Source organism: Phyllosticta capitalensis (assembly GCF_038381095.1).
Source record: "Phyllosticta capitalensis strain CBS 128856 chromosome Unknown BKA78scaffold_8, whole genome shotgun sequence".
Lineage (NCBI taxonomy): Eukaryota > Fungi > Ascomycota > Dothideomycetes > Botryosphaeriales > Phyllostictaceae > Phyllosticta > Phyllosticta capitalensis.
Window position 1 is genome coordinate 617,171 of NW_027117446.1, and position 23,753 is coordinate 640,923.

The 23,753-nt window shown below is 55.9% G+C and overlaps 8 protein-coding genes across 8 annotated transcripts; 7 read left to right on the forward strand and 1 right to left on the reverse strand.

Moving 5' to 3' along the window:
• The first annotated feature begins 445 nt into the window (after positions 1 to 445).
• On the forward strand, positions 446 to 844 carry BKA78DRAFT_320072 (uncharacterized protein). The gene is made up of 2 exons (XM_066888916.1): positions 446 to 674; positions 750 to 844. The coding sequence occupies exons 1-2, from the start codon at positions 561 to 563 to the stop codon at positions 792 to 794; spliced, it is 159 nt and encodes a 52-aa protein (XP_066741780.1). The 5' UTR covers positions 446 to 560; the 3' UTR covers positions 795 to 844.
• Positions 845 to 3,979: 3,135 nt separating this feature from the next.
• BKA78DRAFT_173446 (rab-GTPase-TBC domain-containing protein) lies at positions 3,980 to 7,326 on the forward strand. Its single transcript, XM_066883288.1, has 3 exons — positions 3,980 to 4,453; positions 4,502 to 5,100; positions 5,145 to 7,326. The coding sequence occupies exons 1-3, from the start codon at positions 4,088 to 4,090 to the stop codon at positions 7,216 to 7,218; spliced, it is 3,039 nt and encodes a 1,012-aa protein (XP_066741781.1). The 5' UTR covers positions 3,980 to 4,087; the 3' UTR covers positions 7,219 to 7,326.
• Positions 7,327 to 8,489: 1,163 nt separating this feature from the next.
• Positions 8,490 to 10,298, forward strand: BKA78DRAFT_297604 (S-adenosyl-L-methionine-dependent methyltransferase; the record flags this gene model as incomplete). Its single annotated transcript, XM_066886792.1, has 3 exons — positions 8,490 to 8,745; positions 8,831 to 9,814; positions 9,865 to 10,298. The coding sequence occupies 3 exons, from the start codon at positions 8,490 to 8,492 to the stop codon at positions 10,296 to 10,298; spliced, it is 1,674 nt and encodes a 557-aa protein (XP_066741782.1).
• Positions 10,299 to 11,000: 702 nt separating this feature from the next.
• On the forward strand, positions 11,001 to 15,463 carry BKA78DRAFT_173475 (RAVE protein 1 C terminal-domain-containing protein). Its single transcript, XM_066883290.1, has 3 exons — positions 11,001 to 13,512; positions 13,573 to 14,076; positions 14,122 to 15,463. The coding sequence occupies exons 1-3, from the start codon at positions 11,200 to 11,202 to the stop codon at positions 15,313 to 15,315; spliced, it is 4,011 nt and encodes a 1,336-aa protein (XP_066741783.1). The 5' UTR covers positions 11,001 to 11,199; the 3' UTR covers positions 15,316 to 15,463.
• BKA78DRAFT_173457 (uncharacterized protein) lies at positions 15,464 to 16,231 on the forward strand. The gene has a single exon (XM_066883289.1). It carries the CDS (start codon positions 15,612 to 15,614, stop codon positions 16,158 to 16,160), a length of 549 nt encoding a protein of 182 aa, XP_066741784.1. The 5' UTR covers positions 15,464 to 15,611; the 3' UTR covers positions 16,161 to 16,231.
• On the reverse strand, positions 15,917 to 16,538 carry BKA78DRAFT_320086 (uncharacterized protein). The gene has a single exon (XM_066888917.1). It carries the CDS (start codon positions 16,513 to 16,515, stop codon positions 16,303 to 16,305), a length of 213 nt encoding a protein of 70 aa, XP_066741785.1. The 5' UTR covers positions 16,516 to 16,538; the 3' UTR covers positions 15,917 to 16,302.
• A 3,716-nt stretch (positions 16,539 to 20,254) lies between these two features.
• BKA78DRAFT_254180 (uncharacterized protein) lies at positions 20,255 to 21,694 on the forward strand (the record flags this gene model as incomplete). Its single annotated transcript, XM_066884878.1, has 7 exons — positions 20,255 to 20,401; positions 20,451 to 20,567; positions 20,616 to 20,806; positions 20,857 to 20,976; positions 21,026 to 21,106; positions 21,155 to 21,222; positions 21,273 to 21,694. 7 exons carry the CDS (start codon positions 20,255 to 20,257, stop codon positions 21,692 to 21,694), a joined length of 1,146 nt encoding a protein of 381 aa, XP_066741786.1.
• Positions 21,695 to 22,056: 362 nt separating this feature from the next.
• BKA78DRAFT_173531 (uncharacterized protein) lies at positions 22,057 to 23,015 on the forward strand. The gene has a single exon (XM_066883292.1). It carries the CDS (start codon positions 22,251 to 22,253, stop codon positions 22,731 to 22,733), a length of 483 nt encoding a protein of 160 aa, XP_066741787.1. The 5' UTR covers positions 22,057 to 22,250; the 3' UTR covers positions 22,734 to 23,015.
• The last annotated feature ends 738 nt before the right edge of the window (positions 23,016 to 23,753 follow it).

The following is a 23,753-nucleotide window of genomic DNA, read 5'->3' on the forward strand; positions in this document are numbered from 1 at the left end:
CCCCCTCAACCACTCCTTCTCGTTGCGGTTCCACTTGTGCCGCACATGCTTGGCCGGCTGGAGCTTGCGCTGATGCAGCTGCGCCGCATGCCAGTCATTGAGCCTGCAAACCCAGAACCTCGACTCCCAGTCCTGCGCGGCCGCCAGCTCGGGCGGCAAGTCCAACGCGTCGACGGCGCCGGTGTGGCGGTTGGGGATGCGCAGCGGGAAGCGCGCGGCTTGGTCGATGATCTGGGTGGTGATGGCGGGCGTCTCGGGAGGGATGGCGCTGGACGAGTTGGTGGTCGAGGTGGAGTTGTAGTTGGAGAAGGCGGTTGGTGGCTGCGGGACTGTGAGGTGTTGGTAGCGGCCTTGCACGAAGTAGGCGAGGTGGGAGGGGATTGATGTGTCGGCGTAGACGTTTGGCGAGAAGTGTGTGAGCTCGGCGGGTTGCGTGCGAGTGGTTGTCGTGAAGCTTTTGCGGTAGGGGACGCGACGGGGAGGTGGTCGTAGGGGGGTGATTTCGCTCTCGTGGTCAGAGTTGGAATCGTCCGCGTCGTTCAGGTCGTCGTCTGGGTCGGATGGGGGAAAGGAATCTGATCCACCGTCTTGGTCGTCCTCAGGTCCGTCGTCTTCAGATCCGTCCTCATCCTCAGTGTCTTCATCTTCATCGTCGTCGGATGTATCTACCACCTCTACACAAAGTTAGTACCGCCTATATCAAGCCAACCCAGCAAACAGGTCCTCAGTCGAGCGCAATCAAGACATACCTCCCCTTATCCTCGCCTCGACAAACGCCAACCTCGCAAACTTGAACTGCTGAAACTCCTCAGCGGCTCTGCACACCTCGACAAACTCGCCCTTGGCGCCTCCGCTTTCCGTCAACTCGCGCGCCCACTCCAGCACCACCTTTTCGAGCGCGGCGCGCGTCGTGCGGCGGTTCAGCTCGACCAAGTGAATTCGACGCTCAACGTCTCCCAGTGCCTGCAGGCGAGCGCCATCTTGCTCAATCGCGGCGGCCGCGAGCTCGCAGAGCAGCGGTCGTGCGACCCTGCCGATGTGCTGCGCGAGCGGAGAGAGACCTGGAGAAATTGGATCCTCATCTTCGGTATCGAGGTCGTCCATGGTTGATTGTTGAGATAGCGACGGTACCGGTGACAGCGGAGGCGAAGACGGAGGAGGCGAAGGGGAGCGGCTGTGTGGTGTGGGACTGCTGGTTTGGAGATTGATCATGTTGGAAATCTTCCGTTTTGGTAGCATCATGGGACTTGACAATTTAAAGCTGCTGACGCTGGGGGCATCCGAGCGCTGTAAGCGCGCCGTTTCGTCCTCGAGGCGGTGTTGGCTCTGCTGCTGCTGCGGCGGCGCTGATGGCGACGAGGTGAACTTGCGCTCAGAAGGACGGTAGTGCAGGACGGCGAAGGACTTTCGTTGGCTGGGGTTGTCGTTGGCATTGTCCATGATTGCTGCAGTTTGCGTGCAATGGGTGTTGTCGGGATTGAATGGAGCGTTTGTCGAGATGTTTGCTTCAGAGCTGCAGCGACAAGCAGTGGAGTCGGGCGCATGTAGATGTTGGTTGGTTGGTAGTGCGGTTGCTGTTGGGCTTTGGAGATGGTCAGTCATGTGCAGTTTCTGTGTATGTGGAAGGTGGACTTGCCTCAAGTGTCCGGGGGCGTGATGCCTTGGAAGTCCAGAGGTGGATATCCTGCGCAGTCCGTAACTCGACTTCTCGTCGTCATCGGCGAGGGAAGACTGTATTGGTTTCGCATCTTACATCATTGCCATGATTTTCTGAGCCCGTCTAAAGAATGAAATTGGAGATTCCTGATTGTCACAAGAGCTTCTTCTGTTTTGCCTCGTCCGGCGCAGCCGCAGCGTCTTTATATGGCCTGCGCACAATTCAATTGAAAGATGATAGCACGGGTGAAAAATCAAAGGTGAACACTGTTATGTTACTACTTCTTGCCTCTCGTTCCTTTCTCCATTTTCTATGCATCTTCTTGGCCACGTGAGCGATCATTGTGCTTTCTTGAACCGCCTTGGAAACAAAATCGAGGGTTGCTGGACGAACCATACGGTGCGAGAGCTCCGGTCATCTCCAGGCATCAAACATCAGCACGTGAACCGCTGCTCTCCAAGCTCTTTCCTTTGCCTTGTCATGGCTGTCTCTTGTGTCTACAAACCTGAAGGTGCCTACTAAGTCACGGGATTGTGGACGTGAATCCAAAGAGTGGACTCGATGGAGTTGGCCAGCCGTTGAGCTTGACTTGGGGATGGAAATCTGTTGCCAAGAACCTGTCCGTTCAAGAGACGAGCGTGAAGCTCCAGTACTTTACCGCAAATGAATTACGATAAAATGTTCTGCTTCATCGCCGTAGTCAATGGCCTAGTCACTATCGTTGAGACTTTCTGCGTCGTGGCTCTAATGTCTCACCTTGTGAGTGATTTTTTGGGGCTCTTTCTCCCTCTTCAAGCCATAAAGATCCATAAAGACCGATTCTAAGGATCTCTTGATGCTACAGTACATACCATGAGTCTGCCGAAATCGTGGTGCCAGGCGCTAGCCAAGATGAGTAAGCATACGAGGACCCTGGACCCTGAACGAGCAACACGGATAAGGTACCTGGTGCTAGGAAGTTGGCTTGACGTGAGATGGTTAATTGAACGACTTGGCTCAAATCGGTGCTCTGCATTATCGAATGCCAAAGCGCGAATTCGACTGTCTGACATGCGGGAGCAGAAGCTGAGACGGGGAATGCGCCAATGGCCAGGCCGAGACGAGCAGAGGATGCAAGGCAAGCGGATATGACAAGTTCAGAGGGTAGAGGCACTGCAACGAGAGTGTTAGTACATAGGAGACGTCTGTTGTCTGCGGCTCATCAGTTGTCGACCCCAAGCTGCACCAGTCGTGTGCCTGCATGGGTGGGGTGTGGCGTCGACTTGGCGAGGGACGAATCCGGGGTCTAGAGGGACGCCTTGGCTTCGAGAACAAGATTGGAAGCTACCGACTCGGCCCAATCAGGAAATCGATAAACCACGACTCGGGGGGACTTTGCGATCGGCGCTGATATGCCAATTGCCAACGATGTCTGCAGACGTGGACAGGAGGCCTCGTTCAGGTGTGCATCGTGACGGGCAGAGTCTTGACCGAGGCACCGAACCGAGGAATCCAACGGCCAGCGGACGTCATGCCAAGTCGCGCAAGAGGGTGCCGAAGAGGTGAGACGGGCAGATCGTCATTCGGACGGGGATGCGTCGTGAAATGTAGCAGAGCGGTGGTGAAGGAGCCAGAGCTAGACGGTGGCGGCCAAGGGCGAGAGCGGGGGTGCGGAATGCAGCACCAGCACGGCAGATGCAGATGAGGTGGTGACGTCTGTTGCGACGTGCAGGGTGGACGGAGATGAGATTATAATGTGTAGGGAGGGAGACAGACGATGAGTGGAGGTGTTCTCGCAGGCACGCACTACCCAGACACGCGCGCCTCGCTTGGGTTGTCGTGGGACAGAGGCATGGCGCGGGCCGGGAAGGAAGGAACTGCACACATGTACCTCGATCCATGCATGTTAATAAAAAAAAAAAAAAAAAAGACGACGGGGAAAAAGAACAGGAAAACAACACGCGCTGTGAACATGGCAGCAATCAGAGATTCAGACAGAATATAGGAGAGAAAGAGACGTCAGTGGTCGACACGCTCTCCGGCGCGTGTGGCCCACGCTGGTGCATGCCTACCCCCAGGCGATCCCTGCTCGTGATCAAGTCCAAAGCTCCCACCACCAATCCTCCACCGTCTCTTCTCCTGAACGCAAAACCCACCCCATAGCGCCCGTCGATAATGTGATTCTACTCGCTGCCTCCCCAATGCCTCCTGCAGCCCTGTCGCCAGGTAGGTGAACGCTACTCGCTCGCTTTCCGTGCCTCTGCCTACCGCCCCACCCAATTGCCTGAAACTCTACTCACCGTCACCGCTTCAAAGCCCCAGCCGGCCTCTGCTTTATGCCCGCTCCGTACATTGTTGATCATTCTTCATCCCTCTTCTCTCCTCTGATCCGACCCAGTCTCTCCCCTCCTACCGTGCCACCCGAGCGACGGTAGGACCTCTGATCACATCATGGCGCTCGCAGCCCTCGAGTCGTCCATCCTCCCCTCCCACCACAGGCACGTCGACAGCTCTGCCGATTCAATGGTAACCGTGCCCCTGTCGCCCACCGACCAGTCCTACCTCTCTGCCGACGACGACTCCGACACCACTACCGCCCCGCTCTCCAAATTCTCTAGGGGCGACCAGAGCTTGGATGCCGCCCTCGCGCCCGCCGACAACGACTGCTTCCCCCGAAAGAGAAGACCCACCACAATCATTACAAAGGCCATGTCCAGAAGAAGCACCATCGAGTCACTCGACACGGACGAAAAGGTCGATTGGGACACTCTCGACAAGAAGGAGGGCGAGGTTGAGCAGAATGGAGGCGCCGACGAGGTTGGTTTCGTCCTCATTCTCTCTAGTCGACCATGCTGACCATATCAGAGCACCGCCCTGTTGCTGGAAAGACTCGAGCAGGCCAACCAGGCCATAGCCACGGATCCCAAGTCAGGCCTCAAGCCACGCGCACGCAGCCAGTCCCGGCCGCCGTCCATCAGCCAGATTAAGAAGATGGTTGAAAACCAAAACGCCCAGCAAGTCCGATATTCTCTGCTCCCGTCACCACCTCCCATGACCGAGCTCGACTTTTGGGCTGCCCTGGTCCGCGACTACCACGGCACTGCTCAGCGCCTCCCGACCTTGACCACCAACAAGATTCGTTCTGGAATTCCTGCTCCGCTGCGTGGTGTGACATGGGTGAGCATGGCGGGTGCGCGAGACCGCCAGCTCGAGGAGCAGTACGAGCGTCTGTGCAAAGAATCGAGCCCCTATGAGAATATGATCGGCAAAGACATCGGGAGAAGCTTCCCGGGCGTTGAAATGTTTAGAGACGCAGAGGGCGAGGGTCAAAAGATGCTGGCGAGGGTGCTCAAGTGCTTCAGCTTGTATGATGAAAAGATTGGCTACTGTCAGGGCCTGGGATTTCTCGTCGGCCCGTTGCTCATGCAAATGGGCGACAAGGAGGCGTTTTGCGTGCTCGTCAGGTAAGTCGGACGCTCAAGACCACGAGATCAATCTGACCGTCTAGGTTGATGGACGACTACGATTTGCGGTCCTGCTTCTTGCCCGATCTTTCAGGCCTCCATCTCCGCATTTACCAATTCCAGCGGCTGCTCCACCAACACCTTCCGCAGCTCGCAGAGCACCTCGACGGCATGCAGATTCATGCCGCCTATCTTTCGCAATGGTTCCTATCTTTCTTCGCAGTCACGTGTCCGCTGCCCATGCTTTTCCGCATTTACGACGTCATCTTCGCCGAAGGTGCATCCGAAACGTTGATGCGTGTCGCCCTCGCCATCATGACCAAGAATGAGAGTCGCCTCCTTGCATTGGCCGAGTTTGAGGATGTCATTCAACTATTACTTTCCCGCGCACTGTGGGATCCGTACGGCTGCAATGCGCAATCGGCTGACGACCTTGTCAACGACTTTTGCAGCTTCACAGGCGTCGTTACCCGCGAGAGTCTTCAAAGCCTTGAAGCTGGCTTCAGAGAGTCACAGGGCGACGACGAGACTGTCGCCAAGAGCCGTTTCCTCCCAGAAGTACAGAGCGCCGCACAACGGTTCCTTGGGCGGATCTGGGGTCCCGACAAGAGGGCTACTCTTACTCCTCCGAGTTCTGACAAGCAGTCTCGTCCTGCCAGCTTCATGAAACGGACGACCTCGAAGCAGAGCATTGCCTCGACTCTCAACTCGGTCGAGGCTTCGTCAGACAGCACAGGTAGAAGCCATGCCAGCACAGCCACGGCACTGACAGAAATGACATCTCGCTCACGCGAATCTTCGGCAGACAATGCGTCGGTCAAATCGCTCAAGATGGACCCAAACCGTCTCACCATTTCAGCCAAGGACCGCGATTTCCACAGTCAGATTGAGGATCTTTTGACGGCGCTGAGCGAGATGCAGCGCGAGCAGACCAACCTCAATGCTCAACTGCAGCGTGAGCGCGAGGAGCGCCGCGAGGATCACCGCATCATCCGTTCTCTCGTTGACCGTGTCAACATTGACCAGAGCAGTGACTCTTTGAGACCGCCGTCGTCCAAGGCAGATCGGCGTCTCACGCTTCCCGTCAATGCAAATGGAGCCACGGCAAACAAGCGACTCTCAACGCCGCTTTTGAGCGCCCCGCAAAGTATGGACGAGCTTATGAAAGTTGTTGAAGAACGCTTCCCTAAAAAGGCGCATCATCACCGCAACTCTTCCGTATTCGAGACGAAGCAATATCTGCGTGACTCCTTGGCACGAACCAAGGAGCAATTGCAGCTCGAAAGTAGCCGTTCGCAGTCTCTGTCGCGCCAATTGCTGGATTCAGAGACCGAAACTGACCGCCTGCGCAACGAGCTCAACGAGGCACGCCGCCGCCTGCAAGATTCGCACGTGGATAAGCAGCGCCTTGAAAGGAGTATCCAGGACCTCAAGCAACAGCAGGCCAAGGTTGCCAAATCCAACACATGGCCTGCTGCAGAGACGGCACCCGAGGTGCCCACCCTGACCCGTAGCAACACCACCGATTCTCCAAACAAGGGACTCCGCGAACTCAAGCTTGGCCGCAGCACCTCTGGAGGGTCAACCCGCAACAGCATGCGTGGCGGTCCCATGCTCGCCCGCGTCAACACCTTTAGCTCCCCCACATCCGCTCCCCGTTCAAACCGCTCCTCCTCGCCCCACGGCAGCGGTGCATCTTACTTTGACAAGCGAGCCAGCACCGTGTCTGCTCATGCCGTGCTCACTCCCACCGAGCACCATCCTCTACCCGCCGAAGACTCGCTTCTAGCCGACCTCGTCTCGGCCAAGACGTCCGAGGCTCTTGCCAAGCAAGAGCTGGAAGAGCTCAAGGCCCGTTGCGACGGCATGCGCAAGGAGCTCGCAAAGGCCAAGGAGGCGCAGGAAAAGGCCGCGGCCGAGGCTGCCGCTGCGCAAGCACAAGCAGCGGCATCCGCAGCCATGTCTTCCATGCCCGGCACGCCCAAGGAGCTCGAGCCGGTCAAGACGGGCAAGTCGGATAAGAAGCCGGGGAGCTCGCATTCGACGACGAGCACGTCGGGAGGCGGCGGTTGGTTCTGGGGGAAGCGGACCGCGAGTACGGCCGTGGAGACGAAGTGATGTGCACGACCTGCTTTTGCTCCTGGTTGTACAAAGTAAAAAGTGTAAGTATTGTGTGTTGTGCGACGCATGGACGGATGTACGGCCTCTTTTTCCCTTGTTTTTTCTCTCTTCCCATTTACCACGTTTTTCATCATCTCTCTCCATCATACATCTCCCTCTCCATCTCCTTACTCCTCTTCTTTCCCTCTCTTGTACACTGTAACGACAGAAGATTCACACGGGTGCGGTGTCAGGTGTTGATTTTTTTGATTTTTTTTTTTTTTCTGTTCTCGTCTTTTCTTCCTCTTCCATTTCTTCTGGTCCATATCTGGCGCGAAAAGAATGATTGAAAGCATGGCATGCCAAATTCATGTACAGCATGGGAATGGGATGCATAGCATTGAAAGGAAGGCATCCATAGCAGCAGCAGCAGCAGCAGCAGCGAACCGAACTTTGTGTGTTTTTTTCGTCAGCGATTTTGTTTCGAGCATCGCTCTCCATCAAGCGCAGTCACTGTACCACCACCACCTTTACTCCAGCGACGACAATCTGCTACGTCCCTTTTGAGCGCGCAATGTCAAAATTTAATCTTGTGGGAGCTGTTTTTTCCCGGTCATCACGTCCGATGTGCAAAACAGACAGACTGGGCTTATGGACGCAGATGATTTGAGAGGGAGCGGCATGATGGCACTGCGCGCATGGCATATTCCGAGCATTTGCGCATTTCCATGAATGAGCGTTTTTTCTTGTTCTTGTCTACCAGTATCTACGTAAAGAAGGCGAAATCGCTGGCACCACGTCGTTACTCTGGGTTGGCTACCTAGACCTACCTGATTCTTCCTCGTACTGTAGCGGCCGAGGGCACCCGCCTATGGTGTTGGAAAAAGCTCCGTGTAGAAAGTGATGTGAGATCGAGTTTGAAAAGTCACGCGTTTCTCACCCTCACTCTGTGTTCTGTCAAGGAAAAGGATCGCCGTTCTGCTGAACTCGTGGCGACGTTCCCATTGTGCCCATCAATGACCTGTATGATTGTGAAAGACTGGTAGCGAGGCGAGAGAAGCGCCGTTGTGCTACCTCCCCCGGGCAAAAATCGCCCTGCGCCTAACCCGAAACGGCTAGCGCGGCGTCACCTCCAGATATTTCACACCCCGTCGAACGAGCAAATGTACCCCACAACAACACGCACTCCTTGTTAAGCTTTCGTTCGCTTTTGAAAATTCTGAAAGGTAGCTCGAGGGCAACTGCACCTTGAGAGAATAATCGAAACGCCCCTTGGAAGAGTCGTCGAAATGCCTCCTCCTCCTCCGCCACCAGCTGCTGCTGCACCTCACTCAGACTCGTCTTCAGAGTCTGGCAGCGAGGGAGACCCGCTCGACCTGCGCAACGACGAAGGCTGGGAGGACGTGGAGCCGGAAGCTGATGTCGAAGATGTGCAGGTCACGGGGCTGTGGGATGAGAGCGTGCGCTTTGGGAGCGTGAGGGAGCTGGTGGAGCAGACCAAGAAAGAGAGGGGCGTCGATTTGGAGAGCGTTGTGACAGGATTTGGTGAGTCGATTTACCCGATTTGGTGAAGAGCTTGGAATTGGAATATGGCAGGTTCATTTTGACCAGACATGCTGACTGGATACAGGCCTCGATTTCTATGGGCGCATCAAGCTTGTAAACTACATTCGCAGCCAGGTCCGCGCTGGAAACAGCAAGCCGGACCTCTCGTCGGCGGATGCCTTTGCAGATGACAAGTACCTGCAACCAGTCCTCGAAGACGACGCATTGCTGTTCCTTGTCGACGAACTTGCCGACGAGCAAGACGCCGACATCGCCGAGCCGCAGGACGACCAGCGCGTCAAGCAGCTCGAAGAGGAACTGGCAGCGCTCAAGGCCAACTTTTCCGACTACCGCGAGGCCGTTTCGCGGACGCTGGAGGAGCGGTGGGCCGAAAAAGATGGGCCCAACGGCACGGCGGCGGCCGGCCCCTCGACAGCGAGCAGCAACCAAAAGAGCGAGGACAAGGAGCAGAAGGGTGTCGAGCAGGGCTACTTTGATTCGTACTCGTACAACGACATCCACGAGACGATGCTCAAGGACAGCGTGCGCACGGACGCGTACCGCGACTTCATCTACGATAACAAGCACCTGTTTGCCGGCAAGACGGTTCTCGACGTCGGCTGCGGGACGGGCATCCTCTCCATGTTTGCGGCCAAGGCGGGCGCTGCGCACGTCATTGCCGTCGACAATTCCAACATGATTGAAAAGGCGATTCTCAATGTCCACGCCAATGGTTTCTCGGACCAGATTTCGTGCCTGCGCGGCAAGATTGAGGAGGTCACTCTGCCGGTTGACAAGGTCGACATCATCGTGTCCGAGTGGATGGGATACGGACTCCTGTTTGAAGCCATGTTTGACAGCGTGGTGTGGGCCCGGGACCGCTACTTGAAGAATGATGGGCTGATGGTGCCGAGCCATTGCACGCTGCGCATTGCGCCGTTTTCCGACGACGACTATGTTGCGGAGCACATTGACTTTTGGCGCGATGTGTATGGCTTTGACATGAGCGCCATGATGGACAAGATCAGGGACGACGTGAGGGTGAGGAGCTTGGTGCCAGACAACATGGGTAAGTCTGAATCACACTCTCTCCTAGCTACAATCTAATGGTGAACCTAGCCGCCGACTCGTCCCTCTTCCTCGAACTTCCCCTCCACACCATCACCACGCAAGAGCTCGAATTCACCAAAGACTTCTCCGTCGAGCTAAGCAGAGACATTGACGCCCTGGACGGCTGGTGCATCTGGTTCGACACGTTTTTCCTGACCTCCAGGGACGCGAAGCTACCCGCAGACGCGCGGGCCGAGACGTGGAGCGGTCCCGGAAATGCCTTTACGACGGGCCCAGGCGGCACGCCCACCCATTGGGAATCGGCCTTGTTGTTGGTGAACCGCGACGGCAGCGACGGGGCGCTGAAGAAGGGCCAGAAGATTCAGGGGACGGTGGCGTACAAGAAGGCCGGGGTAAACGCGAGAGGTCTCGGCATTGAGATGCACTGGGAGATGCAAGGCGTCAAGGACGGTAGACGGGGACAATTGTGGAAGCTTGAATAGAGGTCGGAAAGGCCGAGTACGAATACCTAGAGGTAGAAAAAAAAGTAGAGCAATGCACCAATGAAATGGCGGCGTGGTGGCAGGGGTGTAGGCGTCGGCGATTGGCGGGCCCAAGGTTGCATCCAAGGCTGCATAAGGAACTGGGTTGTGTTGCTCGACGGACGCACGCCAGATGACCTCAATGCTGGGTGCATATCTGGGAAATGTTAGCTGCATCTCCAAGTCGGTGAGCTGCTGGTCGCTTGAACTACTACTCCCTCTACATTATACTCGTCATCCATCGGGTCCTGTTTCGTGCGTCGCACGGGCCCGCTTGCTCGGCCGTCTCCAGCTGTCGACTTGGAGCTCGACCCCGACCACCATCAAGAACCTCCAGACGGATGCTCCCCGCTGCTCCCACACTTTCTACATGAGCTTGCTTCTATCCGCCAGGCCATGACGACCCTGCCGTAGAGCTGCGCACAGCTCGTTCCCCCAGTTCCATGCGCGCCATCCTCCCCGGCCGTCCCAACGCAGAGCTCGCTGCCGTCACCACCGGGCTCTGGGAGGGAAGGCAGATTATTGTAAGCCGACGCTTGCTGCTCGCTCCCAAAGTCTCTCGATTGACCCTGTCGTCGCTGCGCCCAGGCATACATCTCCGGCAACGCCCTCATCGTCCTCGGCGGCGGCCCGCGCTCCATCCTCCAAACCACCTACCACCACGATGACGCCCACCTGCGCTCAGTTGTCTTTGACGAGACGACGGGCAAGATAGCCGTGGCCTCGAAAAAGGCCGTCTATGTGTACAAGCCGTACGGCGTCGACTTTGGCGAGCCGAAAGTAAGGGCGCACACCGCCGACGACGTCGCGGCACCTTGATGGCTAACGAACGGCGTGCCAGTGGTCCCTCCAACACACTCTGATGCTGCCCAACCCCGACGACGAGATACGGACGCTTTCGTGGGGCATATCGGAGGAGATTCTCGTCGGGAGCACCGCCCTCACCCTGTTCTCGACCCACAACCACGACGCCGAATTGCTCTTTACCACGGCCCTCGCATCGCCCGTCAAGTTTGCCCACTTCTCCTATGACGCCACCTTTATTGCCTCGACCGCCGACCACGATCGACTCGTCAAAGTATGGCACCGCCTCTCCTTTGGCAGCGTCGAGGAACGCTTCGACGTAGCCTACCTCCCGCATCCCACCACCATCACCGGCCTGCATTGGCGCCGTCCGAGGCACAGGGAACAGCTCATCGACAACGTCTTGTACACGATTTGCGCCGACAACAAAGTCCGAGTATGGGTGGGCGGCGAGCTGCATCACGGGCCAGAGATATTCCAGCTGTGGGCCGAGATTGACCTGGTCGAATCGATCAAGCCGCGCGCGATCCAGCCGTCGTCGCGATCGTCCAAGCGCTACGCCTTCTTCATCGACAGCGCCGACTTTGCGCTCGCGACGGAGCGTGCGGTGCAGCAAGCCCGCGATGATGCGGATACGGAGGAGAGCCAGGCGCTGCAGCATCTGATTGACGTGGCGAACCGCACGCCCGAAGTCTGCGTCATCCTCGACAACCGCGGCAACATGTCTGCCTGGGGCTTGGAGAGTGTCAGTTGCAAGGCGAGAAAAACTTCGGATATTTTCAACATTGCACACGTCGAGGGGCTGCGGCTGCATTTTTCCCGCGAGACGGTTCCATTGGAAGACAATGTGCAGTTCTATAGCTTTTGTGGAGATGCCCACGGGAGCTCCTTTACCCTTCTCATGCATCACTTTGATGGCCGCTTGGAGTGGCTTGAAGGCAAGGTGGATCTTTTGTTCGACGCCTCTCCGATCAAGGCGACGCGGATTGAGCGAAAGGCGATACTGACCGGACACCGGGGCGCCATAAAAAAGGTTGTTCGTACAGCGACTGGCCGCGCACTCATTTCCAGGACAGAAGACAACGAAGGCGTCGTCTGGAGACAGGAGCATCCGGATTCTACAGGAAGCGTCATTTCCAGACACAGCACAGTGGATGTAAACGAACACATACACCGCACTTCGCTGCTGCAAGAGGGCAACTTTGTGGCGTTTCTCCATCACGACAGCATTTCGCTCTGGGATGCACGGGGACCGAGAGCGAAAGAGGTGGCTCGCTGCGAGTACAAGCTCAAGGGAAAGCCGCTGTGTCTCCTACTTCTCCCTGAAGTTGAAGCCGACTCTGGATGCGTTCATTTGGCAACCGTCTCTTCTCATATGAGGGGCATTGCCTGGGAGGTCCGGATGCCCCCCAAGAATGGATTTGCAAATGGCCATCTCAGTCCAGCACACAAGCGCAAATCGTCTGTCAATGTTCATGGCAAGATTTCTTTGGAGCAGCTCTGCACCTTTACTCTCGGCTCAGACCAAGATTTGGCCTATGTTCTCCCCGTGGACCCTGCCGGAACACCTCCTGCGATTTCAGGTTTTCTCGACACGTTTGCCCGCGACGTGGCAATCTCCTATACTACCTCTGGAGTCCTCAATTCTTGGACTGCACGGGTCAACCAGGATGAACAAAGGATCGAGTGGCTCCTTACTTCAAGAGTGGAAACGGGGATCGAGAACCCCACTCTGGTCAGCGGCACGTCCATACGGAAGGCGGCTCTTGTCGACGCCGACAGGACTGGCCTCACCATCTGGAATACCAGGAGCTCTCAGTTGGAACACGAAGAGCGGTTCGAAGCACACGAATCAATCCGGGACCTCGACTGGTCGTCATCGCCAGACAATCAATCCATTCTCGCAGTAGGCTTCCCGCACCGAGTCGTCATCTACACCCAACTCCGCTACGACTACCTCAACGCGGGCCCATCCTGGACGGCGATCCGCGAAGTGCGCATCAGAGACTTGACGCCCCATCCAATCGGGGACTCGGTCTGGCTTGGCAGCGGCAACCTCGTGATCGGCGCCGGGAATCAGCTATTCGTGCAGGATGAGGTCGTCGAAGTCGATGACAGCCTTCTCCCGGATTTGCGCTCCGTTGCTCGGCGTAAAAAGGATGTCGACTTGTTTACGCTTGTTAGCAGGCTCAATGGTCCACTGCCGGTGTACCACCCCCAGCTTCTCGCGCAATGCGTGCTCAGCGGAAAGCTATTGCTTGTGCAGCGCATCCTCATTAACCTGTTCAAGGCTCTAAAGTTTTACACCGAAGGCGATCCCTTTGATACTTTTCTCGGACTGTCCCCAGAGGACTTTTGCTCGGATCTCGATGTACGTTGTCTACCCCGCTTTGATGGCCTAACGCTGAACTATGCTAATGTTTGCACAAAGCCGACCCTCAACCCCGCTTCGCGCAAGGAATTGCACTCGTCTTATGCAGACCTGTCTGATTCGGAGCTGGAGCCTGCTAGCGTAACGGAAGAGGTTGCCGAATCTCTCAATGACCTTTTGGCCGCCAAGTCGGTGCCTCTGCTGTCGAGTCGGGAGCAGTTTCATCTGGCAGACATTGTCGAGTGTGTGGGTACAGTCGAGAAACATCGCAGGAGCATCGATGAAAACGGTTGTCGCTTCCTCTTGTTCTTTAGGCAAAAGTTCCTGAGAGAGGGTCAACGAGATGGCGCTGTTAGAAGGGATGGCGTCGTGACTGTCAATGGCCATTCGGAAGAATCGAGACAGGGCGAAGTCATTAGCTGGAGAGAGATGACTTGGGCATATCATTCGGGCAGTCAGGACATTTTGATGGATCTCGTAGTTAGGCACTTCCAGGGCCGTCTCGGTTGGAAGGAGGCTAGGGAGGCGGGCGTGTTTATGTGGATGACGGATCTGAATGCACTGGTAAGTGGAGTGTCGCCCTGCAAAAGCGATGCTAATCCAAGACAGCGCGCCCAATTCGAGGTGGTTGCCCGAAATGAATACACCAAGACAGAGGAACGCAACCCCGTCGACTGTTCTCTTTACTACCTGGCCTTGCGCAAAAAGGCCGTCCTCATGGGCCTCTGGCGCATGGCGACCTGGTCGCGCGAGCAACCCGCCACGCACAGGCTCCTCCAAAACGACTTTTCCGAAGCGCGCTGGCGCACCGCGGCGCTCAAGAACGCCTACGCTCTCATGGGCCGGCGCCGTTTCCACTACGCGGCCGCCTTTTTCCTCCTGGCCGACCACCTCGGCGACGCCGTCATGATCCTCGCCAACCAATGCCAGGACCTCCAACTCGCCGTCGCCGTCGCGCGCGTCTACGAAGGCGACGACGGGCCGGTGCTGACCAAGTTCCTCAAGGAGCGGGTGCTGCCGCGGGCCGTGGTCGACGGCAACCGGTGGGTGGCGACGTGGGCGTTTTGGATGCTGGGCGAAAAGGACAAGGCGGTGCGGGCGCTGGTCTCGCCGCTGTCGAGCCTGCTGAGCCCGCCCGACTCGCCCACGCTGGCCTCGAAGCTCTTCCTGACCGACGACCCGGCTCTTGTGACGCTGTACCGCCAGCTCCGCCAGAAGAGCCTCCAGACCCTCCGCGGCGCCCTCGCCGTCTCGCCCCGTGCCGAGTGGGAGTTTGTGCTGCACACGGCCCGCCTCTACGAGCGCATGAGCTGCGACCTGCTCGCCCTCGACCTGGTTAGGGGCTGGGAGTTTTTGCTCCCCGCGTCCACCCCGTCCAAACCAACTCTTCTCCGCAACGAGGCTGCGGCCGCCGAGGACGTCGTCCCCGACTTGAAGAGCCCCTCGTCGGCTGCTGGCCCCACCTCCCCCTTCGACTACGCCTTCGACCCCAAGAAGCTCCTGCGCCGGCGCAGCAGCCTCGTCGTGCAGGACCTGCCCGTGCGCAGCGCGTTGGATGCGTTTGGCGATGGTGCTGCTGCTGCCGAGGTCAATGGGAGCGGCGGCGTCAATGGCGCCAGTGCTGGTGTGAATGGGCATGGAGAGGCGAATGGCCATGGCCACGGAGAAGAGCGGGAGAAGGGAGACGGGAGGGAAGAGGAAGAGGAAGAGGAGCAGAAGAGGAAGGACAAAGAGAGGAAACCCCCGCCGACCCAGTTTGTCGAGCCCGATGCTAACAGCTTGTTGGATTCGTTTGGATTCTAGGATGAGAAGAGGGGGACGAGTTGTAGTAGTGGTAGTGGTGGTGGTTCTCCCTTTCCCCTCCCGTCTCCTCTGCCCTTTCTGCTCCATCAAGGAACGAACGCATACATCTCCTGCCGCGGTTGGTGGCGTGGCGTGGATCCGCCGCCGCCGCTCGCTCAGTGGCGTGCATCGAAAATGGAAAACGAGGGCGTAGGTGTGGATGGATGCATAAATGCATGCACGGATAAAATAGGTTGACGTTAATGAGATGAGACGAGTTGCAAGAATTTTCTTCATCATTGCTGCGGTGCCGGTGCATGTGCATGTTTGGTGCTTTTGGGCCATCGGCCTGCTTACCAAGACACCGTCACGATTGTTCGAGGTTGGGTAAAGTGTGGTGGTGGTGGTTACGCGTTTTGGAGCTGCTTGATCAGCAAGACTTTGGCCACTTGAGGAGCAGGTTGCGCTTTTTGACATACATGCTTGGTTCCAATACCAAGGAAGATTTCATCATGATGGTGGTGGTGGTTACTTACGCCTTGAGGTCTACCTGCTTAGCAAAACCTACCTACCAGTCGGAGCAGAAGAGCAAGTACGTGCAGCCTTTGGCCATGTTGATTGACCCAGGCGAAAGGAAAAAAAAGAAAAGGCCAAAAGAGCAAAAAGAATCTGGCGGGACTCGAACTCGTGGTTACGGCGATCTCAGATGGCAGGTGTTGGAAAACACCAATGACACCACCAACGGTCAGCCACTAAGGTTACCCAACTGCGCTAGCCCACCAGATCCTTGCTTTAGGAATCGAAGGTTTGAATATTTAAACGTGGAGTTGGGAAATCCGGTCATGGAAGGCGATGATGGGAGGTGATTGCGCACCAGGACGTTATTGAGACGTCCCGGGGTTGAGAGAAAGGTGGTGGTTACGCTTTGGGGCTGCTAGCCAAGACCTCATCGCCATGTTCAAGGTTGAGAGGGAGGTTGCGCTTCTCGGTCAGCGTTGAAATGTCTGATTAGTTGATCATGTCAGCCAGGGAAGCTCGCCTGTGGTGGTGGGACCTGGAGTCGACATTTTGCCTCGGTGCGGTGTGGTGGGCTTGAGATGGTGGATTCTGGCATGTAGGTTGTGCTGGATGCTTCTCGCATCGTTTGGAAGAGGCTTGATGGAGGCTTGTTTGAAGTGATGCACGCACGGAAGACCAAGTCTGATCGATGAAGGCATGCATGGTTTGGAGTGGCCCAGGCAAGAGGCTCGAGGACATAAGCATCTGGCCAGTGTTTGATGGGAGCTGTTGAGCACCTCTTTTCGAATCTCTTCTGCCCAAGCATGGTCATTATGGAGAGCTTGACGCCTTTGGGAGGGGGGTTGCATGTCGCAGCCTCGAGATGTCGCTGCTTGTCGGAATTCCCGATGTCTTTCTCACAAACCCTATGTCCACAGTGTCACACTGGACCTCAATCCATGGCATCGCGTTATCTTTCCCCCCACCGTTTGAATCCATCCTGCACAGTAGTCACAGCACAGCGTGGTAATTCATGCCACTCGAAACAGAGCTCTGTAGCCGACGCCAGGGCCTTGCATGCAATGCATGACCATCACGGCACTGCTGCGATGATGTAAGCGACTTCTGCGTATGTAGCACAACAACACGCTGGGGTGGGCATGGAGGGCTCCACTGTGTGCCCTTGGCCGTGTTTCAGACCCTCAGGGCTGAGCGTCTGCTTTTGCCAAACAGCCTTGTCAAACAGCCCTGTCGTATATTCGCCACATGCATGGATGGCGTTTCTTCATGCAAGCGACGGAAGCCGCGCGCCGTCCCGTCGCATGATGTTTGGCCGCCGCAGAGAAGCATGAGCGATGAGCATGTGCGACGCGTCGAAGAGGAAGCAGCAGCAGCAGCAGCTCAGCAGCAGCAGACGTGGGGGTTGGCAATAATGTTCAGGGGTTCGGCCAAGCAGCAGATCGCACCCCTGGAGCTACAGTCTGCAGGTTGCAGGAGCGCATGCTCGACAAATCGGCATTTTTGCGCCGCCCGTCAGTGTTGCTTTCCAATCTCGTTGCCGTCGCTTCTTCATTGGATACGCTTGAATCTGCTTCGCTTATCGTGCGAGAGCCAGAGAGGGACGTACAGAGGCGGGATTTGGTGGCGGCGGTTGGTTGATTCTCTGGACAGGGCGAGCAAACGCGCAGAGTGCGGTGTGAAGCTTTTAGCTCGGCAAGTTGGTGTCAAGGATTGTTGCATTGTGGAGGTTTGATCAGTTGCCGCTCTCGGTAGGCCCTTTCGATAGTCAAGGTCGCTTTTAACGATCTGCACGGACGGCAGCGCCGGCAAATGAAGCGCAGTTGGACAGCAAGCCGAGGCAGACGGGAGTCTAGTGGTTGGACTGATCTGGGGGTGGAGTGGAATTCGCGGGTAAGACATCGACTTGTACCTCGTGAGGTAATATCCGCGATGGCGGGCCAGGCAACGAACGTCGGCTTGAGTTCTGCTCGTGTCCAGTCCAGCGACCATCGGGTTGCTGGAAACGACAAGCTCCAGTACTCTTGCTCTACAGAATTAGAGATTCTGTTTGCAATGAGAATATTGGGCACTTGGCAAGCCCCCTGTTTGAGGCTAGAGAACTTGGACATGCAGGATCGTCAATGCTGTATCGGTTTACTAGAAGCGGGAAGCTCTGCAACAGAAGAGGAATGCTCTCTGTTGGTGATGATTTCAACTCTTGATTCTTGTTGAGCAAAAGGGCACCGCGTCTCTGGATCTCCAGGGGCTTGCGTAGCGGCGAGATGATGCTCGTGGGGCGTTAGGCGTTACACCGCCGTGGGTCATGGAGCTGGAGCGCTGGTTCGGGACCCTGGCCCGGCCTGCCGGTCAACTGCTCTGAGCATTCGGCAATCCTGCTGGTGCCGACGAGGTTGATGAGAGAATGCCCTTTGCTGGCCCCCGATGGACGGTAGCTAGACTCGCTATTTCGGTAAAAAGTCACGGGGTTGAAAGAGATCCTTCAAGGTAGCAGGCTGGAGCACGGACACAAGCTCCAGTCGGTGATGATGCTGAGGTCTGCCCAAAAGACAGCCAGACCCGATGAATACGGTGCGCTTCTAGGCTAAATAGCAAGCAGTTACGTGCGCCTGTGGAAGCGAAAGAACTCGTCAAGAAGGCTGTGGATTTGTCTGAGCAAAACGCAAACAGAGATGAGGATGGAAGCTTGACCGATACCAACAGCGAGGAACCAGGTGACTGAACGTCCCAGGGATGGTCCCAGTGGAGAGTACCAAAGGAAGCGACAAAGTGGATGCGGCGCAGGTTGTTGAAAGGGACCTGAACCTCGACCGGCGGAGGTCTCCTCCAGCGGAAAAGCCATGGCCCGATCTCCGACCGCGCTCGACTCTTCCTCCCCGACTCGTCCCCGTCTTCTCCGCCCCCATTCTTTTCGTAGTTGAAGCACTTGTCCATGATCAGCTCCCGCCCGACACGTCCGTCCTTTGCCGCTGCGTCAAAGCCCTTTCTGCGCCTCCAACCGAGCGCTCGCATCTCAGCCCCAATTCAAAATCAGAGAGCTGCCGGATCATCGTGCGCAGAGGTCACAGTGATTGCGTACACAGCAGATCGTGCTCTGCTCATCTCAAAGAGGTAAAAGGGGACGACAATCAATGGCGGTGCGCCGAGGTTTGGTAACAGACAGGTCAATCCAAGGTGCTCCTTCCGATGTTCCCATCCTTCCCTCGACTCCTAGGGGAAGCTTTGCGTGCTGTGCCACATTTACATTGTAGCTATTCTGCAGTCTTGCAGCCTTCGAAATTATTCCACTACACCAGTTTATTGAACTGCAAAAGGCCATGCCAAATCCTATTGGTTCGCGTTGTGGCTTGCTTCGGCCCGAGTTCAGTCCGCCGCTTTGCGGTTGACGCGCCAGGCGAAACATCCAAGCGGAAGGCAATCCGCAATTCAAGGCTCCAGAACCCTCAAAACACAGTCTTTGTACAACGTCATCAGATGAAAGTCTCCATGGCCAAAGAAACATGATACTCTTCTGGATTTGCCGGTCCGCCGCCCGTCCCTTCACCGAAGCTACTGAAGCTACTTTCGACGAGCGCAAATCTCGCCACGGACCGGACTTGTGAGCGTCTTCAACATTGCTACCGTTGTATCCTCCTCGCTTGCGGTTTGCATATGGCAACCATTCCGCGATGATCTCACGGCTTTGACCACCGTCTGCGCTTTATTATCCATCGGGTCCTGTAACTGCAAGGCAGCGGGACCTGGAGACGGTGGCACCAATGGGCTCCGACCTCCTCTCCTTGCGGGCATGGCAGGGATCATTGCAGAATCCTGTGCCGCTATGCTCCATCATGGAGCCGTGGATGCGCACTCAGACATCCCAAATTAACGGCGTAGATGATGGGAGTCGTCAGATATGTACCTGCAGAACCCAAGCTGCGAAAGATGCCTGGAGTTCCCTTCTGCCGGTTCCTCGTCGCGCTAGAATTGTGGAAGAAGTGTCTTTGAAGCCACAAGAAACTTTCGCGACTCCAGGGTCTGGTGCCACTCATTTTTACCACAAGAGCGACCCTCCGCCTTCCTTTTATGTTCTAGGCTGTTGATAATCAGCACCCCTCTTCTATCAGTCCGAGCTTCTCAGCTACCAGACAAGATCCTTTTCAGCCTGCTTTTTGTCCATAGCGCGCCCGACCCCGGCTCCCTATCAACCCAGCTTCCCCGCCGTCCGGCCAACCCTCGAGTTTCAACTTTGCTCGGGTGGTGTCCTCCCAAACATACGATAGGACTCCTTCACGACAGACGGACGTAATCCCTCGCTTCGGAATCCTCGCTTGTTATCGACAGACATTTCGCTCGAGACCAACTCCTTACCACTTGGAAGTCACAACAAAGCCTTCCCGCCGGAGGCTAACCTCTGGATCCATAAAGTCGACTCGCCGAAGATCCGCGGAGGGCGACAACAAAAATGATTTACGAAGATCACGCGGGAAGCGTGACGGCGATGGTCATCGTCCTGACCATTGTCGGCTTCGTCTCGTTCATTCTGCGACTTCTTGTGAGAATGAAACACGCAGCATGGGGTGTAGATGACACATGCATGGCAATTGGAGCGGTAGGAACACCAGTCGAAGCTGGTAATTATGGTGCTAATTCGTAGACAGTTCCCTTTCACTGTCCTCTGCGCGGTATCTTTAGGGTCGTCCTTCAATGGTGTTGGCATTCACAAGTGGAGATTCAGTGATCCAGACCTGGCAAAATACCAAGGCCTCGGTCTCAAAGTAGAAACACTCCGATCTATCTTGCAGACCAGCAGCTAACGAATGCAGTGGTTCTTTCTTTTCGAAGTCTTTTACTGCGTTGCAATCATTCCCATCAAACTGAGTATTGCTTTCCAGTTGATCCGTATCGCATCGGGAAGGAAGCATTATGTCTACTGTCAATACGTCGTGATGGGCATGTTTACCATCATGAACGTTATTGCCCTGTTCTTCATCATCTTCCACTGCTGGCCAGTATCGTAAGTTCAACCTTGACCCCGGATCAATCCAAATACTAATGCTACCGCAGATACGTTTGGAACACCGACCCCAGTGTTCCTGGTAGCTGCCGCCCATCTTCTGAACTTGCAAATGTCTACTACGCGACGACGGCTGTCAACATTGCCACGGACTGGGTCTGTGCCTTCTTGTAGGTGCTCTATAGTCTGCGCTCTAATCACCATACTAATTTGGAATAGGCCGATTCCCCTGCTGTGGAACGTCAAGCTAAACCGAAACGCAAAAATCTCCGTTGCGGGCATCTTGGGACTTGGTTTCTTGTAAGCCAAACTTTCTTCTCTATCGTATCTTAATCTGACTCGGTCCAGCGCATCCTTGAGTGCGTGCATTCGTCTCAAGTACACAGTCAACCTCAACAACTCTACCGACTACCTCTGTAAGTCCCTTTCGCCCGATTATCTTGCTTCATCCCACTAATCCACCCAGACTCTGTTGCCGACATTGTCGTCTGGGGATTCGGAGAAAACGGGCTCGGTTTCATCGTTGGAAACGTTTCGACATTGCGCCCGCTCTTTCGCAAGCTCCTGCACCTCGGCGGTTCAGACAACGACTCAAAAGCCGGGGCTCTGTCCAACAGCTACGGCTTTCCTGCGAACGGCCGCAAAACCTACAAAGAATTCGGGGACTACGAGCTTGAAGGCCAACCGAGCGGTGCGTCCTCCAATGGCGACAAGTTCGCTGCGGTAGCCACCCAAACTCAGATTCGTGGTGGTGGCCGATCCGAGAGCGTCAGCTCTGACAGTGAGAGCCAGAAACAAATTCTGTCGGGCAACCACCAGTCGGTGAATCAGGGCATCATGGTCAGCCATCAAGTGAACATTACGCACACCGAAGAGAGAGCATTCTAGAAGAGCAACGAGTCGGCTTGGTTGAAGGCGAAGGAGAAGGGGAGAGAAGGTGAAACTCCCCAAGAGTCTGTCTTTTGGTCGGTGCCAAAAGCCATTAGGATAACGGGAGAGCAAGGCGCAACCGGAACACGCGAATCTCTGGTCGTTTAAAGATACCACGGTCTTCATTTCTCATGCGCATTTATTAATCCTTTTCAGATGACGGTCAGGAGGGCCAGACATTACGCATTCTTGGAAAAGCACTCAACGACCATTTTTACAATAATTGAAGCCTCGACTTTTTGTTCCGACGAAGAATAAAGCTCTCATTAAGGTTTACCAGTGGCGTCGAGATCCGCGAGTATCATCCGCTCAGAGTCATGGCTTTGGAGATTCAGAGTCATGAGTTGAGAGTCATGCTGCGCAGGTCTTCTCGAAAGCTGCCAAGACTTGAATCTTGGTGTCGAATCTTCTCAACGTTCGAGCCAGAGTCTTCAAGTCTTCGGATGGCTGGCCGGAAAATCCCTTGGCGTTGGATCCCCCACGAAACTGAAGCTTGACCGAAAGGGCATGGCGGATGAAGTTTTCCAGCAAACAGCCGCATCGAGCTGCCTACGCCATCGTGACCGCGACCCCTGTCGGACCCGCAATTCTCTTGTCATCAACTCCACTTGTCCACTTCACAACTCTCGCGGATCCCGGCCCGGATCGTCCGACTTTCGGATGTGCCGAAGAATCTTTTTTCTCTGCAAAGGTTGTGAGCAGAAGCCCGCGCACAAAACCCACCGCCTCCCCACAGGCCAACAGCAACAAGGACGACGACGCTGCCGCCATTTGCCCACGGCCGTCTGTGGCGTCGAGATCTTTGCTTCACAAGGCGAGAGCCCCCCAAGTTCTAGCCCGCGCCTCCGTCGATCGCCATCAAAACACCTCTCCCCAGCTCTCGTATCCCGCACCGCGCTGCGTATGCAACTGCGATCCTGCATCTTTCTGGAATAGCACAAGTGTCCTCGCCGGCGGTCTTCTCTGTCGGCTCTTCCTGAGCGTGATGGTGGTATGATGTAACCTGAGATGTCAGACCGCCGTCGACGGAGGCGTTGCTGCGGCCATATTCTCGAATCCTTTGTCCGAGTCCTTTCCCGGTCCTCCTATGATGCTGTTCGGTCGTTCGCTCTTGTCTGCGTGTGAGAGGAGCAACTACCTATAATGTGCCAACAACAATCGCCCCCAAGACTCCACATTCATGGACCCGCAAGAATTAAAGAGGCACAGAAGTGCAGCACGGAATTTTTTGCGCCGCGGCACTGGATCCGACGGGTACGCGGCCTCGTCCCGTGTGCCGCGTCGACGCTAGAATTTACCTGGAATGTCACCGCTCGGGATGAGTGCGTTTTCTGGCATCGGTTGTGGTTGAGTAGCGTTGACCGCTTGGTTCATGCGATGGAGATCTTCGAGATGAGAAACCGTGGAGAATTCAACTGGCCTTTGGCGAAAGGTCTACGGATGCATCTCTCGGCAAGGTGATGCTACTCCTGCTTACACCGCAGTACCTGGACTTGCAGTGCCTGGCTGCAAGATCTCACTTGGTTGCTTCCATGACATTCCGATCAGAATATGTGCTACTCATAACCTGGGCAAGCTTCTGAGCTTGAGGGGATCTCTTCTCTTTCGTCGATTCGGATCTAAGCGTTTGCCGCGACCACTACCACTAGGACGAGCTCGATCTTCTACTTTTACATCCCAGCTGATGCCCAAGTACCACTTGGCCTTTTCAAAATCATTTCGACGCTTTGGCCTCCTGACAGGGCAACGATGTACGAGAGCTATACGAGAGGGATGGATGCGGTGTTCGCAGTCATTGTTCTTACTCCCTGCGGAGCTCAAGCGATGGAAAAGAGACACCAACACATCGGCACCTGACATTCAAAGCAAGACGCTTGTTGTGTTGAAGAAGCTTCCTAGGTCCTTTGACATTCAGGGAGCTCCCACGCAGCTGCCAAAGCGGCTAACTTCTCTGGGAAGCTGTAGCTGAGAACAAGAACTTTCATTGGAAGTCGCTTTTAAAAGTGTAGCTGATCGA

Bases quoted from the DNA above. Each gene is read 5' to 3' on its own strand.
- BKA78DRAFT_320072 (XM_066888916.1), top strand. From the start codon at position 561: ATGGGGGAAAGGAATCTGATCCACCGTCTTGGTCGTCCTCAGGTCCGT. The intron at 675-749 runs CTACACAAAGTT...ATCAAGACATAC, and splicing joins GTCGGATGTATCTACCACCT to CTCCCCTTATCCTCGCCTCG.
- BKA78DRAFT_173446 (XM_066883288.1), top strand. From the start codon at position 4,088: ATGGCGCTCGCAGCCCTCGAGTCGTCCATCCTCCCCTCCCACCACAGG. The intron at 4,454-4,501 runs GTTGGTTTCGTC...TGACCATATCAG, and splicing joins AGAATGGAGGCGCCGACGAG to AGCACCGCCCTGTTGCTGGA. The intron at 5,101-5,144 runs GTAAGTCGGACG...CTGACCGTCTAG, and splicing joins GCGTTTTGCGTGCTCGTCAG to GTTGATGGACGACTACGATT.
- BKA78DRAFT_173475 (XM_066883290.1), top strand. From the start codon at position 11,200: ATGCTGCCCAACCCCGACGACGAGATACGGACGCTTTCGTGGGGCATA. The intron at 13,513-13,572 runs GTACGTTGTCTA...GTTTGCACAAAG, and splicing joins ACTTTTGCTCGGATCTCGAT to CCGACCCTCAACCCCGCTTC. The intron at 14,077-14,121 runs GTAAGTGGAGTG...AATCCAAGACAG, and splicing joins TGACGGATCTGAATGCACTG to CGCGCCCAATTCGAGGTGGT.
- BKA78DRAFT_173457 (XM_066883289.1), top strand. From the start codon at position 15,612: ATGTGCATGTTTGGTGCTTTTGGGCCATCGGCCTGCTTACCAAGACAC.
- BKA78DRAFT_320086 (XM_066888917.1), bottom strand. From the start codon at position 16,515: ATGCATGCCTTCATCGATCAGACTTGGTCTTCCGTGCGTGCATCACTT.
- BKA78DRAFT_173531 (XM_066883292.1), top strand. From the start codon at position 22,251: ATGAAGTTTTCCAGCAAACAGCCGCATCGAGCTGCCTACGCCATCGTG.